Source organism: Populus nigra, chromosome 1 (genome assembly GCF_951802175.1).
Source record: "Populus nigra chromosome 1, ddPopNigr1.1, whole genome shotgun sequence".
Classification (NCBI taxonomy): Eukaryota; Viridiplantae; Streptophyta; class Magnoliopsida; order Malpighiales; family Salicaceae; genus Populus; species Populus nigra.
Window position 1 is genome coordinate 933,475 of NC_084852.1, and position 14,126 is coordinate 947,600.

The following is a 14,126-nucleotide window of genomic DNA, read 5'->3' on the forward strand; positions in this document are numbered from 1 at the left end:
AAAATAACCGAAAAAACCAAATTATAAAAAAAACCGATTAAAATTTAAAAAAAACCAACCGGTTTGATCCGGTTTTATAAGCCTAAAACCGAAAAAACAGAACCCAAACCAAAAAAAATCGGGAAAAAAACCAAGCCAAATCGAGAAAAAACCGAGCCAAACCGAAAAAACCGAGCCATACCAGAAAAAACCAAGCCAAACCCGAGTTAAACCGGTTTGAACCGATTTTTATCCAAAAAACAAATCGAAACTAAACGGTTTCGATTTGGTTTCAATTTAAAAAAAATCAACTTAATTATTTTTTTTATAAAAATCAAATCAAATAAAAAATCAGCCTTTATTAACATGTGAAAATAATGATTTGTTACAAAGAGAATCTTTTTAAAGTGAATGTTGGCATTTGAATCCCATTTGTACTTCTTTTTGTTTACATAATAAATCTCATTTGTACTTTCGAGTTATCATCTTTAAATGTTAGTCTTCTGTACCTCAAACACACCAGCTATGTTTTCAAATTTGAACCGGTATATATCGGGGCATATATATTAGTTACTTGGGAGGTGTTTTGGGGAGTTTTAATCAGTGTTTTGTTAAATTTTATTTTTTTTAATTTCTTTTATATTTTTTAATTTTGATGTGTTGAAATCAAAAATAAATTTTTAAAAAAATACATCTTATTTTAATGTATTTTCAAGTAAAAAACATTCTAAAAAACAACTGTTATTTTAAACACGGCTGCCTGTTTGGGAGTGTGGTTGCGGTTGTTTTTCAAAATGTTTTTTGTGCCGAAATGCATCAAAATGATGTTTTTTTATTTTTAAAAAATAATTTTTGAGATCAACGTATAAAAACGATTCAAAACATATAAAAAAAATTAATTTTTAGCAAAACAAATTTAATTTTTTTTTCAGAACGCGGTTTACACCGCGTTCCCAAACGATGCAGATCAACTAACCCAACTATGAACAATTAACTCATTTGTTTTTAGGGTTTTTTTTTGGTTAAAATAACATCATTTTTATCTTTTTTATTTTTTTATTTTATTTTGGTCATCGAATCAAACCTTTTATTTATTTGTGATATCAACTCTACCCCATGTCAACTCCTCAGGTTTTAAAATAATGATATATATAGCATACAATTCCCACAGTTTCCTCTGTAATCTATAAGGCAAATGAAAAAATAAATATTGTGAGTGGGCAAACATAAACTCTAAGCAATGAAGTAAACTAATATATATATATATATATATATATATATATATATATATATATATATATAAGTGAATTGACAAAGTTCCCACAATTTATTTCCTTGTCCTTTCTTTTTATGGGAAAGATAAATCCACACTCTAATCTCTCACTTGTCACAAATGTGGTCACTAGCCAATGAGGCCATACCTCCTTACTTCTCACTTTCTCAAGCTTTCCATGCTTCAATCTCAATCTCGAAGGCTTTTATATTAATCACTCACCGAGAAACAATGAAGAATCCAGGCAACCCCACCAATTCATGAGATCAAGCTGCTTGGAGAGAGCATAGTAAGGCAGCACCGAGAAGAAATCATTGGATCTGCAAATCACAAATGAGCAAACTCATGCCATGGTGTGAGGACATTGATAGAACTTTTTCTGATATTGCTCAGAAAGCTTGGTTGGGCTTAGTAGTTTATAATGGCCCATACACAGATTCTGTTGGATTATTGTGTAATGTTCTTCAAGAATGACTGATTTGGGCCAAATCCCAGGTAAAAGATGATGAACAAGAATAAGTTGGGTAGCATTTATCAATGGACTAGGCCTGGCCTATGCGATAGAGCCTTAGGATGGTAGATGAAAATCTCGGGTCAGCTCCGACCACTGCTGTGAGATTCAATCTTTTCTCAAAGAAATTTGAGAGAAGCGCTAAAATATCATCAATAAACAGTGTATCTATAGCACATGCAATGAGTTTCATCTCACTAATTTAGGTGACGAAATAACCTGATTAAATCCTGGATTTTATTCAAACATTACTAGCTTTGAATAATTTGTTTCAGGATTCTCTTATTTCTTTGATCAACAGTTACAAAATCCTGCTCGTGATCTAGAGCCTGATTCAAGACCGATCCAAGACCGAGTTTGTTTATTTTTTATATATACCACCATCGTTTAGTTTAAAAAAACAAATGATATTTCTATTTTCTAACCTAAAACAACTCGGATTAACGCAAACAACATATGATTTGAATCAGTGTTACATTACCATTCCATGTATAATTGTATTTCTTGAGAAGCAACAGTGGTAGAGGAGCATGTTCCAGAGCTGGAAACAAGTTTCAAAGAGCACGTTTTAGTACAGAGAAAGCAAGCAGAAGGAGCAGAAGGGAGTGAGTCAAGCATAATGAATACCATGTGCTTCTCATTTTAACTTCGGTTTCACGCCTGCGTCTTTTGTATTCTTTTTATAATATCAGAAAAACCCCACTAGACTGCTGCTGGCTGCCTTCATAAGTGACTGGGGCATGCCTTGTCTCTCCCCACCTTCTCTCATTCTCCCTCGAGGGAGTGCCCATCTCCCATTACTCGGCATTTCCCATATACTTTTCCACTTTTCAAAAACTAGGGGCGTTTAAAAAACCATATTTTTGTATTATTAACAAAAACTCCAAAATCCTTTGCGTGTTTCCTTGCAGCTCGAGACACCATTTATTCTGGATTGTTATACTGAAATTATCATGTTGATTTTTGATGGAAAAAACTGAAGTCCTTGAGGATTGAGGTGTTTTGTTATACTTTAACCTTGAAAAACATTAAATAAAAAACTTTGCATTTGAGGATATTTTTATATTTTCATACGAGTATTTTGTATAATTGCTAAGATCATGGGGTGCATTCTGATATTTGACATTGTTTTTGAATTTCTTTCATGAGAAAAGCTGGTGGCACGTGTTAACATGCGTCAACAAGTGGGTAACGTTTGATCTATTTAAGTAGCATCCATGATGCCACTCAGTGGGCAACATTGGATTTTCACTATTTTTCTAGATGCGCCACCATATCCTCTTTCATGTGGAATAGCACGTGACAACTTACAGTGGTTGGATTATCACCGGTGATCATTTGATTTTTCCCCTTTCTTTTCTCTCTCTTAACAAGTGAATGCCTCCTTTTATCTTTATTACAAGTCAAGTGATTGGTTTAGATTTTTAAAACCCGATCAAACCGGCCCAAACTCGTATACTTTATACTACTTTTATCTTTATATTGATAATTTGTGAATTAAACATTTATTTTTATTTTGTTTACAAATGTTTTGGCTTTAAAATTCTTGCTAGTAAGCTTTCTATTAGATTTCTTTTAACCTAAGAAAAATGGTTTGTTTTTTTTTTTTTTGAGGGAAAGGGAAAGTAACTAGAATTTAATGGTAATATAAAATATAAAAATTAGATCTAATATTGGAGATATTATAGTACCTACATTACATGGTAGAGGTCTGCCTCTAAATGTGAACATGTGAAAAACAATGATATAAGTCTAATCCGTGACATAAAAATTTAGTCCAACTTAATATATTAAATTCATTTAAATATAAAAACATTAAATTAATTAAGTTCATAATTTATAAAATATAAAAAAATAAATTAAATATAATTACAGAATCAAATTCGATCCAACTAAATCCAATATCACAATGTTTATTTTTGAGAGTGTAGTTATGATTGCTTTTTAAAATATTTTTTATGCTAAAATATATTAAAATAATATATTTTTTATTTTTTTAACTTATTTTTAAAATCAATATATTAAAATATATAAAAAAATAAATTTTTATATAACATGATTTCAACCGCGTTATAAAACGGGGGCATGTATCTATCACTTCCCTTCTAAAATCCAAAAAATTCCCGCTTTTTCCTTTCTCGTCGTTGATTTTTCCACCAATGATTCTAATAATCAAAATGGGATTTGGGTCCCATTTAGGAAATATCCTAGTATGGATCCATTGATTGGAACTAGCCGTGTTAAATGTGGATTAGATCTTCGCCTTTTGGGGCGGCTTGGATTGATTGATGGCCAAGAATGCTGGGTTCCATAATTTATAATTTATAATTTTTGTACTCATTGCATTATTTTAGATTTGGGATGTTTGTTTATTTTCATGTTTTAAAAATATTTTTTATTTATTTATTTTATTTTAAATTAATATTATTTAATTTTTTTTAAATTATTTTAATATACTAATATTAAAATTAATTTTTTAAAAATAAAAAAATATATTATTTTGATATAAAAATATTTTAAAATACAACCGTAATCACAATCCTGAACATTTTTTATCTGTTTTTATTTTTTAATGGAATCCAATCATGGCCCTAAGGGAGGAATGCGTTTTATTCCTTTTTCTTAAACATTTTCTCCTGAATTGATCATCTCTACCAACACTCATGATGCTTATGCTCAGATTTATAACTCCATCATTGTATTGTTTTCATGCTTCAACTTTTGAAGGTTATCCTCCCAAACCTAATTTGTTTAAAATTAATTTTTTTTCTTCTTTTTATCATATATACAAAGTCTAATAAGCCTTGCCTTCCATCACGACAGAAGTTATTCCTTTTTCAAATTCCTAATTTTATACCCATCATTTCTAAGATTTGAACCTCTAAACTTTTTTAATAGAATTTTAAGTCTCAATTTGATTTTTTTTTTTTGGGACATGTCCATGTTTGATGTTATACGTGTATTTTAAAAATGTATTTGTATTGAAAAATATTAAATTAATATTTTTTTAGTATTTTTCAATGATTTTGATGTGCTGATATTAAAAATAAAAATAATTATAAAAAAATATTTTAATATATTTTCAAGTAAAAATATCAGGCATCATGATACAAAACACACTTTTAACAACCAAAATTAATTATTAAAAAAATTAAACAATCAATGGTAACCGTTCAAAGCACTTTTTTCTTAAAAAGTTATAAAATAGGCAATCAATGAATTTCAAGCAGAGTTACAAAAATTAACTAAATTTAGCAAATAACTACCACCTATAAGGTGCTTGAATCATTAATTGAGCTAGTTAATCCAAGTTTATTAAAATAAAATTGTAAATAGAATTACAAAAATAAACTAAATTTAGCAAATAACCACAACTTTGAGTCATTAATTGAGTTAGTTAACCCATATTTATTTTAAAAAAAACAAAATAATGTTTTTTGAGATAATTTAAAAAAACAAAATAATATTATTTTAAATAAAAATTTAAATAAAAATCATTGATTGAATCATTTAGATCTAACAATGTCAACTCCTTGAGTGATTCAAAAACAAAATTGACCTCAATTAGATATCACATCTAAAAATTATCAATTAATCCAAATCTAAATAGATGGAAAATTAAGTTTGATTAACTTGATTAAAAATTATATTAAATTAATATATTTTTAAATTTTTTTTAATATATTAAAATAAAAATTAAAAAAATATTTTAATATATTTTAAAATAAAATTATTATTTTTTTAAAATATTTTTAAAAAAACCTACTGCACATTACCCAACACTATAAAAAATTTATAACCAATCCGCTTGTCAAGCTATATTCTCCCCTGTAGCAGCCTCTTATTACACGTAAATACAAAGTACAAACCCTCCGAAACTCCAAAATCACCGCTCATGGAACAACACAAAAGACAGGAAAACAGAAACAAATCTTTGAAGTTCAACAAAGCTTTGATGTTCAACAACTCCAACAGTTCACACGCGCCAGCACAGTAATTTCTTAACATTTTCCACCGCGTTTCCTCTCACTATCCTTTTCTCTCTCTTGCTTTTGTCTCTCTTGTAGTTATAGCTTATAATCCCCCTGGGTTTTTTTCCCTTGTTCAGAAAAATAAAGACTTTCATAGGATGCTTGTAAGAGAACTAGAACACACTTATTCTCTTCGAATTCTTCACTTTTAGTGAAAATCCCCATCCGGGCATCCTTCAAAATCCAATCTTTTCTAACCCCAACATGCCTTTGCCATGGAAAAAGACCAGGGTTTCAAGATTTTCACGTCTTGTGGCAGATCTTCAGTCACCCAAAAGAGGGAATTCTCTTGTTGTTGAGACTGGTTTCCCTACTTCTCTTATTGATCTCTTTCACAAGAACCGTGAAAGGTTAAAGAAACCAACTGCCAAGAAGAAAAAGAGGAGACAACAGCAGTTGCAAGATGTGGAGGAGGAACTTGTAATCTCTGATCCAATTCCTTTATCAAGTTCTCGAGACTTGTTGGATGTACCAGAGCCTATTCAGAATTTGGAGAATGTGGAAAGTTTTGATGCTTGTGAATTGGTGAGTCAGTTTTTGCCTGTTGTTGAAGGTGTTGATGATGTTGATAATGTTACGGTTACTGATAAGAAATGTTGGGATGAGAAAGAGAAACGTTTGTTATTTGTGGTTTTGAAGATGTTTTTGGTGTTGGTTTTGGGCTTAAGTACTAAAGGGCTTGTTGTTGGGATAACAATGTCTGCTTTTGTGCTTATTTTTCTTGAATATGTGGGAAAACATGTGTTGTGTTTCTTGAAACTATGTTTGAGTGTAGAGCTAGTCTTAGAACCTTTTGTCGAAAGGGTTTCTTCAGCATTTTTTATGTTGAAAGGGGTAAGGAAATGTGAAGATTCGAGTAAAGGATTTATCATTCAAGAAATAGATCAAGAAGAAGCTGCTAGTGGGGTTGATTCATGTGATTTGATTGAGACTCTTGAGATGAAGTCTTCTGTTGAGGAAATTCAAGCTGAAGAATTTAATTTTGATATGATTGTGCCAGTCGAAGAAAATAGGGGAGCCGAATCAAGAATGGATTTACTCAGTTGTGATGGGAAAAAGATGAGGATAGTGGAGATAGAGGAAGATAGAAGTGGAGTTTTGGTATGTGAAAAAGAGAAGAGACGAAACTCTAAGATCACAAGAAAGATTATACAGAAATTAGTGCCCAAGAAGTTGCGCGTTGTAAAGAAGGCAAAGAAGAATAATGATAAGGAACCAGATTTTGGTAGTGAATTATCTAGTTGTTGGGGAGACGATGAGGGGAGAATTGAAGGGCCAGAAGATGGTGGTAAACAAGGGTTTGAAAACGAAGGCAAAGCTTTGCTATCAGAGTTGCAAGAAGAAGAAGAAGAGGGAATAAATGAGAGAAAAGGAAAAGAACCCTATCAGGGAATTTCTAGTTCTAGCACTGGATGGCAGGCTAAAATGGAAGTGGTTGTAGTCGAAAAGGGGAAAACCGAAAAAAAAGGCAGTTCAGATTACCTGATTCTCTTTTTTGTTACGCTTGCTGGACTTGTAGGAGGTCGGAGTCTATCCCTTGTGCTTACACTTGCATCTTGTTTGATGATAAAATTGATTGCAAGATATAGATGTGTAAATGAGCCTATGAATAGGTCCCCTGATTCAATTTCAAGCTAGGATCTTTGGTGATCTTTTGTTCAAAAAGGGTCTTTCTTGTTTTTTTACAATTTATTTTTGCAGTTTTTGCTTCTGGGGAAAGTGTTCTTCAAGCGTTAAAACTGTATAAAAAAATGCTCAGTCTGGTGAGCAATTACAACCTTCTTGTTGGGATTCCAACTTGAGGTGTTGTATCCTGAACTGTAAATTTACAGACACATAATCAAGATTCATAAATACTTTCAATTCTTAATTTTTGGAAATTTTTTGCTTACATATCTTGGTTTTATTTCAGTTTAAGAAGCTTTATCAGGTCTGTAATTTTAGCTCTGTCAACTGCTAGTAGACCAATAGAAATGTTCAGCTCAGGTGCATTAATCATTATCTATACTGCAAAAGAACTGTCAAATGCACGTGGTTGAGGTGGTTCAACGTTTCTGTGAACACTTTCAGCCATATTTAGTCGTCTTGAGCTTTAGAATGACTAGTTGCTCTAGTAGATTCACAATGTGTTGCAATCTGGTAAAAGGTAAGGACTGAACTTGAAGTTATAAACATCAGTTTTTCTTCAACGAAATGTCCTGCTTCTACACTCCGTATCCACATGAAAACATAAATCTATTGCTTAAATACAGGGAAAGAATGGAGTTATGTTCTTCCATCTATCAACCACTCAATGCAAGTAACATTCACAACTTCACATCATGGTTTTACATCCACAAAACTCATGCCAGGCGCCTTTCTTGTGTCAAATTCTTTTATGAATTTTCTAGTCTCTGCAACCTGAGTCCATTGACCTGCCAGGGCATAGAAGTTGGATAGCAGGACACCAGTTTCATGGCTATTAGAACTCAACTTCGACATTTCATTTGCAACCTTCTTTCCGAAATCAAATTCTGAATACTTCATGCAAGCACTCAGCAAAGTTTTATAAGCTATGAGCCTTTCCTCAGGTAGCAGCAACTGAATGAACTCTTCTGCCTGATGCAAAAGTCCCGCTCTACTTAGCAGATCAATTAGACAGCCAAAGTGCTCCATCTTCAGTTGCATTTTGTAATCACTGACCATACTTTTGAATAATTGGCAACCTTCTTTAACTAACCCAGAATGGATGCAAGCTGTTAACACTGAAACAAGCGTGGCTTCATTCGGCCTAATTCCTTGGTTTTCCATCCGATTAAACATACTCAAAGCTTCATTCCCATACCCATTGTTTGCAAGCCCTTCAATCATTGCAGTCCAAGTAAAAACATCTGTGTATTCCATCTTATAAAAGGTAACCAAGGCCTCCTCCACGCTCCCACACTTCGAATACATAGTAATCAGAGCTGTTTTCAGAAAAACATCCTGTCTTACATTGCTATTCCGGTTAATGAACCGATGAAGAAGCCGAGCACACTGCAGGTCCGATATGCTAGCACAAGCTAAAAGAACACTAACCATTGTATTTTCATCTGGTATCACCCCCGCACTATCCATTTTCTCGAAAAGGTCCAACGCCTCATTCGGACACTGTGCCTTAACATACGCATGAACCATCAAGTTCCACAAAACACGATCTTTATCAACAATCTCATCAAAGACATCGCGAGCCAAATCTATCAGCCCCATCTCAACATAAGCATTGATCAAAATCGTATACGAGACAACATCTCCTTCATGAACAAATTCATCAAACATTTTCGACGCTTCATCAATTTCTTTGCACTTAATGTAAAAATTCAACAACGCATTATCCACATTCAAAAAACATCCAAACCCCACTTTTATTACATAGCCATGGACTGACCTTCCATACTCTATACCCTCCATTTGTGCCTGTGCACAAGCTGACAATACAATCACCAAACTGATCTTATCAGCTTTAACACATCCACACATCAACTTTTTGAACAAAACCATCACTTCAGTGAATGAATTATTGGTATTATAAATGCCCATCAGAGAATTCCAGCTTGCAACATCTCTGTCAGGCATTCTATCAAACAGAAAGCAAGCATCAGTTGAGTTGCCGACAGAGCCATAAAAATTGACAAGAGCATTTTGGACATAAACGTCAGAATCTAGGCCAGTTTTTATCACATGGGTATGCACTTGTTTGCCATTAGAATCAGTAAACAAACGTGAACAGGCCTTGAGTAGACACGGGTAGGTGTAGTTATCAGGTCTGGTTGAGCATGTTTTAATGAAGAAGTTGTAGACAAGAATGGCTTTGATGGGTGTGGTGGGGCTTCTAGAATAGGCTCTAATAAGGCAGTTCCATGTTGGGGTGGAATAAGTGAAGCCAGTTGTGATGGTTTGGGTGAGGATTTGATCAAGAAATTTGATGTTAAGGGCTTTTGTTTTGAGGGACAAGAGAATTTTTTGCAAGTGATTGTAGCACATTAGGATATTGTGATTGGTTTTTGCTGTTGTTGGGATAGGATTATGACAGTAGAAAGGTTTGCCAAATAATTTAGTGGATCAGCATACTTAGTGGAGGTGTCTTGTTATAAGTAAAGCTAAAACTTTCCCACACCCATTGGCAATGGCAATATGAATTTCAAATTTTCAATAGTAATCCGCATAAGTGTTTGTTTTTTTTTTTTAGCATTTTAACTTCTTTTTTCTTTGATTATTGATTTGTTTTTTAAATTTAGTGTTTATATCATATGTTTATAAAAATTTAGAGTAGATAATTTATTTTAGTTTGTCTTTATATAGTTATTATAGTCTTAAAAAATATCTCAGCATCGCGGTATGATTTATTTTTTTTAAATTTTAGTTAAATATAAAATAATTTTTAAAAAAACTAGGTTATTAAACTTTGTAAAGTCAATAATTCGATTTGTGAGTTTGATGAAATAACCTCGGTTGCCCCTGTTTGCGGGTTTAGCCGGGTATTTTTTTTTTTCTAATTAAACTTGATTATGTGATCATCTATATTTTTTTATTATATAGTTACAAAGATAGTTTAAAAAAAAACATGTTATTAAATTTTAGAAAATTCATGGGCTCGTTGACATGTATGGCAAGTTTAACTATTTTATATATATATAAATTTATTTTTTTTAATTTCATCATTTGATATTAGACTGATTGAAAATTGAATTTCATAATTTGTTTCGTTTTGTTTTCTATGAAGTTATTATAATCTTACAAAGAGTCTTAGTATTGGTTTGACGCTTGATTTTGTGATCATTTATTTTTGTTATCATATAGTTAAATAAATAATGGTTTAGAAAAAAAACAAGTTATAATCCCAATAGAATCCATTATCTGGTTTGTGGGTTTGATGTGTTGAGTCGAGTTACCTAATTCACAGGTTTAGTAGGTTTACCCATCAAACTTGATATGTTTTTTTTTTAGTTTTTGGTCATTTAATTTTTTTAATTGTTTTTTTTATTTCACTCTTATTTAATATTGAATTGGTTGAGAAATAAAATTCATGGTTACCGTGATTTTAAATAAATATCTTTTTTTAAGATTGATGTTGGATTTTAAAAGCATTTAATGTTATTATAAAATTAAATAAAAATAATTTACAAAAATAATAAAGCTATTACCTATTGAAGTTCACGACTCATGTCACAGGATGATCAAGGTTGATGTTGATCCAATCTGGCATCAAGTTTAAAGTTTTTTTAAAAGTCATGTCATATCCTGTTATTCAAATTATTTTTGAACTCATTAAATTAAATAATTGATTTTGGATTAATTTTTATATGATTTAATTTAAAATTTAAGCTAGTTAAGAAGTTAGAATTTATAAGTTTTAAGATTAAACGGATTGTGATACTATACTAAAAAAAAATTATATTTTATATTTTTTTAAAAAAATTAAAAATAATCTGAACTCGCAGTGTATAACGAGCAAATTTAATAGTGTATTCTAAAATCATCGCCATTTCAATAATTCACTTCGGATTCTCATTTCTAGCAAAAAAAGAAAAAGAAAAAAAAAAGATGGTGGTGGGTCCAGGTTTGTAATCAAAATAAAATAATTTATTGTATTTATATCTTTTATCTTGAAATAATAATCAATTACCATCTAAATATTTAGCTGCGAGATGGAGACGAAAACAAAAGGATAAATATGTATATGAAATGATTTTAGGGTGAAAATTTGTCCTAGCTAGCTCTATCTTCTTCTCCGTGACAGTAATCAAACGTGTCTGCCAATTGGTAAGGTTTATTCTTTCTACTGTTCATGGCCATTTGAACAGTTGGACTAATTGGACCTTGAGGAATGAAGTTGCCTTTCAATCAGGAATGGCTGATTGGTCTCTTGTTTTCTCATTTATATTACGGCAAACTTAGTATATGACTGGAAGAAATTCTTGCAGACTTCCATTTTGGCAATCAAAGTCAGAAGGCAGAAGTATATAAGCAAACTATAAATTCTGGCGAACTTTGTGGAAATCTTGCAAACATTTTGTAAATAAATTGTATAAATAATAAAAATTAGAATAAATGAGGGCTAGACGAACATAATTGTAAGAAAGGAGGAAATCTTCTTCAGTTCAGGATCCATGACAGTCTAGAATTGAGCTTGAAGTTTCTCAACTACAGACTTGTCCACCTGGAAAGCCTTGGCTAGAATATCATTTGGAATGCTTGGAGTGGATCCAAATAGGGTATTAGCAACGAGAAGAACACCAGGGTTTTGGCTGCTCAAGGAAGAGATCGAGAAAGCACTTCCGAGGCCAACATTTCTCTGGAAGTGAACAAGTCCAATTGGAAACACAAACACATCACCCTTTTCCAGGACCTTCGTGATGAGCCTGTTATCAGGGTTAGAAGTCACGAAGCCAACAAGGAGTCTGCCTTCTAAGACGGTGAGAATCTCAGTAGCACGAGGGTGTGAGTGAGGAGGGATCAGGCCCCATGGTGCATAGTCAATGCGGGCCATCGAGATCCCAAGGGTGTTGAGTCCAGGTATTTGTCCTAAGAAGACCGGTGTGACTGCTGAGCCAAGGGCATTTGATGTGTTTCCTGGAATATGGAGGCCGCTGAAGGAGAAGTGGTTGGCTTGCACCATCTTTGAGTCCAAGCAAGCTAGGCCATTAACTCTTGCTGCATACCAAGAAAAACGTAAGAGACATTGCATAACATTTTGATGTTTTTGGAATGGCAGAAGCAAAAACATCCTGTAACTAAATTTTATGCAATTAAATTAAGTTACTGTAGTATGATCCTGTGTATATCAGTACAATCCTGACCTGAGCTAGTAGGATCGGCAACGCAGAAATCTTGCAATGGACTAGGCTCAAAGGAAGCGACCACGGAAAAGGAAATGGCTATGAAAGTTGAAATAACCAAAATGCGATTAGCCATTTTGATTCTTCGGAGTATTGTTTGGGAGAAACTGATAAACTAGTACTGATGAAGTAAGTTTTTGATGGGAAGTTATGGTTACAGGAACTCTTATTTATAGTGATTGTAGAGTTGCAGATAGGCATGAGAATTAAAGTATGGATCCAGAATTCATGAATTAGTCTTTGAAGATACTAGCTACTATGCGATTTCTTCATGTGTTGAAAGAGTCTGCTATCTTCAATTCAATGTGAATATTTTAACTAGAAGTAAACGATTTTCATCCAGATGTCTTGTTTTCTGTCAGGATGCTCAATATAATATGGGACTCTTCAAAAGACTATTATAGTATGTGTTACACATGTGAGTCCAAATTCTGATGCCTCGCCGTCTATATAGCCACGAATGCTAAGTTTTGTACTTTTGTGAATCCATGCTTGTGTGGAAAATGGAAAATAATAAGCTGGAGTGCTGCCATGGAGTCCTTGTTCTGTGAATCTAAGCATGGTTTGATATTGTCAAACAGTGCTAAAAACGATTCGACAGGCTTCAGGTTTACCCCAAATCAGCACAAAGTTTTAACACGTGCATGGAAGGTATTGGTGTGTGTCAAGCAAAACTTCAGTTATGCTGCTACGTTCTGGTATGGATTTTTCACAGGCAAGTCTTGCTCGATGAATCAGGGAAAGGAACTGCCATGGACAAAAGAACTTTTTGCAAGTGATTGTTGCGCATCAGGATATTGTGATTGAATTTTGCTGTTGTTGGGATAGGATTATGACAGCAGAAAGGGATAATTTAGTGGATCAGCATACTTAGTGGAGGTGTCTTGTTTTTCAAAGTCACTGCTCTTTCAATAATTCACTTCGGAATCTCAGTTCCGGCGAAAAAAAGGTGATGTTGGGTCCAAGATGGCCATAACTATAACAAAATATAACATCTGTTTTTCCACTCCACTTAGTCTAATCAAATATTGACTTATTTAGATAAGTATTAGGGTCTTTTTTTTTTATGAACAATCAAAATACTAAAATAACCTTGGAATCAAAAGATTATAAGTCTTTGGTCCAAGGGTGTTGTTGGTTTTTTCAACTTTAGTGACAGGTGAATTACTAAAATGCCCTTTAAATCATAATACCAAAGATTTTGGTAAGGGTTGTTAATGTATTTTCAAGTTGGTTTTTTTCCCTCTCTTACCAGGGGCATTGTTGTATTTAACTATAATAAAATAATAATTCATTTTAAAAAGTTGGTGGTGCATGATTTACACATGTTGTGCATAAGAGGCATCCATATATTTTAGATGGCGTGTACATCATCTTTTGGTGGTTTAAGTTACTTAACCGCTGTGTAGTTAGATGCATTACCGCGTCATTTTTTATCCAATGTGGTGCGCGACTTCAATGGTTGAGTGGTTTAT

The 14,126-nt window shown here is 32.7% G+C and overlaps 3 protein-coding genes across 3 annotated transcripts; 1 reads left to right on the forward strand and 2 right to left on the reverse strand.

Moving 5' to 3' along the window:
• The first annotated feature begins 5,998 nt into the window (after nucleotides 1-5,998).
• Nucleotides 5,999-7,833, forward strand: LOC133670417 (uncharacterized). Its single transcript, XM_062090908.1, has 2 exons — nucleotides 5,999-7,092; nucleotides 7,707-7,833. Exons 1-2 carry the CDS (start codon nucleotides 5,999-6,001, stop codon nucleotides 7,831-7,833), a joined length of 1,221 nt encoding a protein of 406 aa, XP_061946892.1.
• Nucleotides 7,834-7,921: 88 nt separating this feature from the next.
• Nucleotides 7,922-9,971, reverse strand: LOC133668616 (putative pentatricopeptide repeat-containing protein At3g15930). Its single transcript, XM_062088576.1, has one exon. It carries the CDS (start codon nucleotides 9,794-9,796, stop codon nucleotides 8,114-8,116), a length of 1,683 nt encoding a protein of 560 aa, XP_061944560.1. The 5' UTR covers nucleotides 9,797-9,971; the 3' UTR covers nucleotides 7,922-8,113.
• A 1,803-nt stretch (nucleotides 9,972-11,774) lies between these two features.
• Nucleotides 11,775-12,945, reverse strand: LOC133668642 (putative germin-like protein 2-1). Its single transcript, XM_062088595.1, has 2 exons — nucleotides 12,613-12,945; nucleotides 11,775-12,466 (listed from the first exon to the last, which is right to left on the reverse strand). The coding sequence occupies exons 1-2, from the start codon at nucleotides 12,725-12,727 to the stop codon at nucleotides 11,931-11,933; spliced, it is 651 nt and encodes a 216-aa protein (XP_061944579.1). The 5' UTR covers nucleotides 12,728-12,945; the 3' UTR covers nucleotides 11,775-11,930.
• Nucleotides 12,946-14,126: the final 1,181 nt, after the last annotated feature.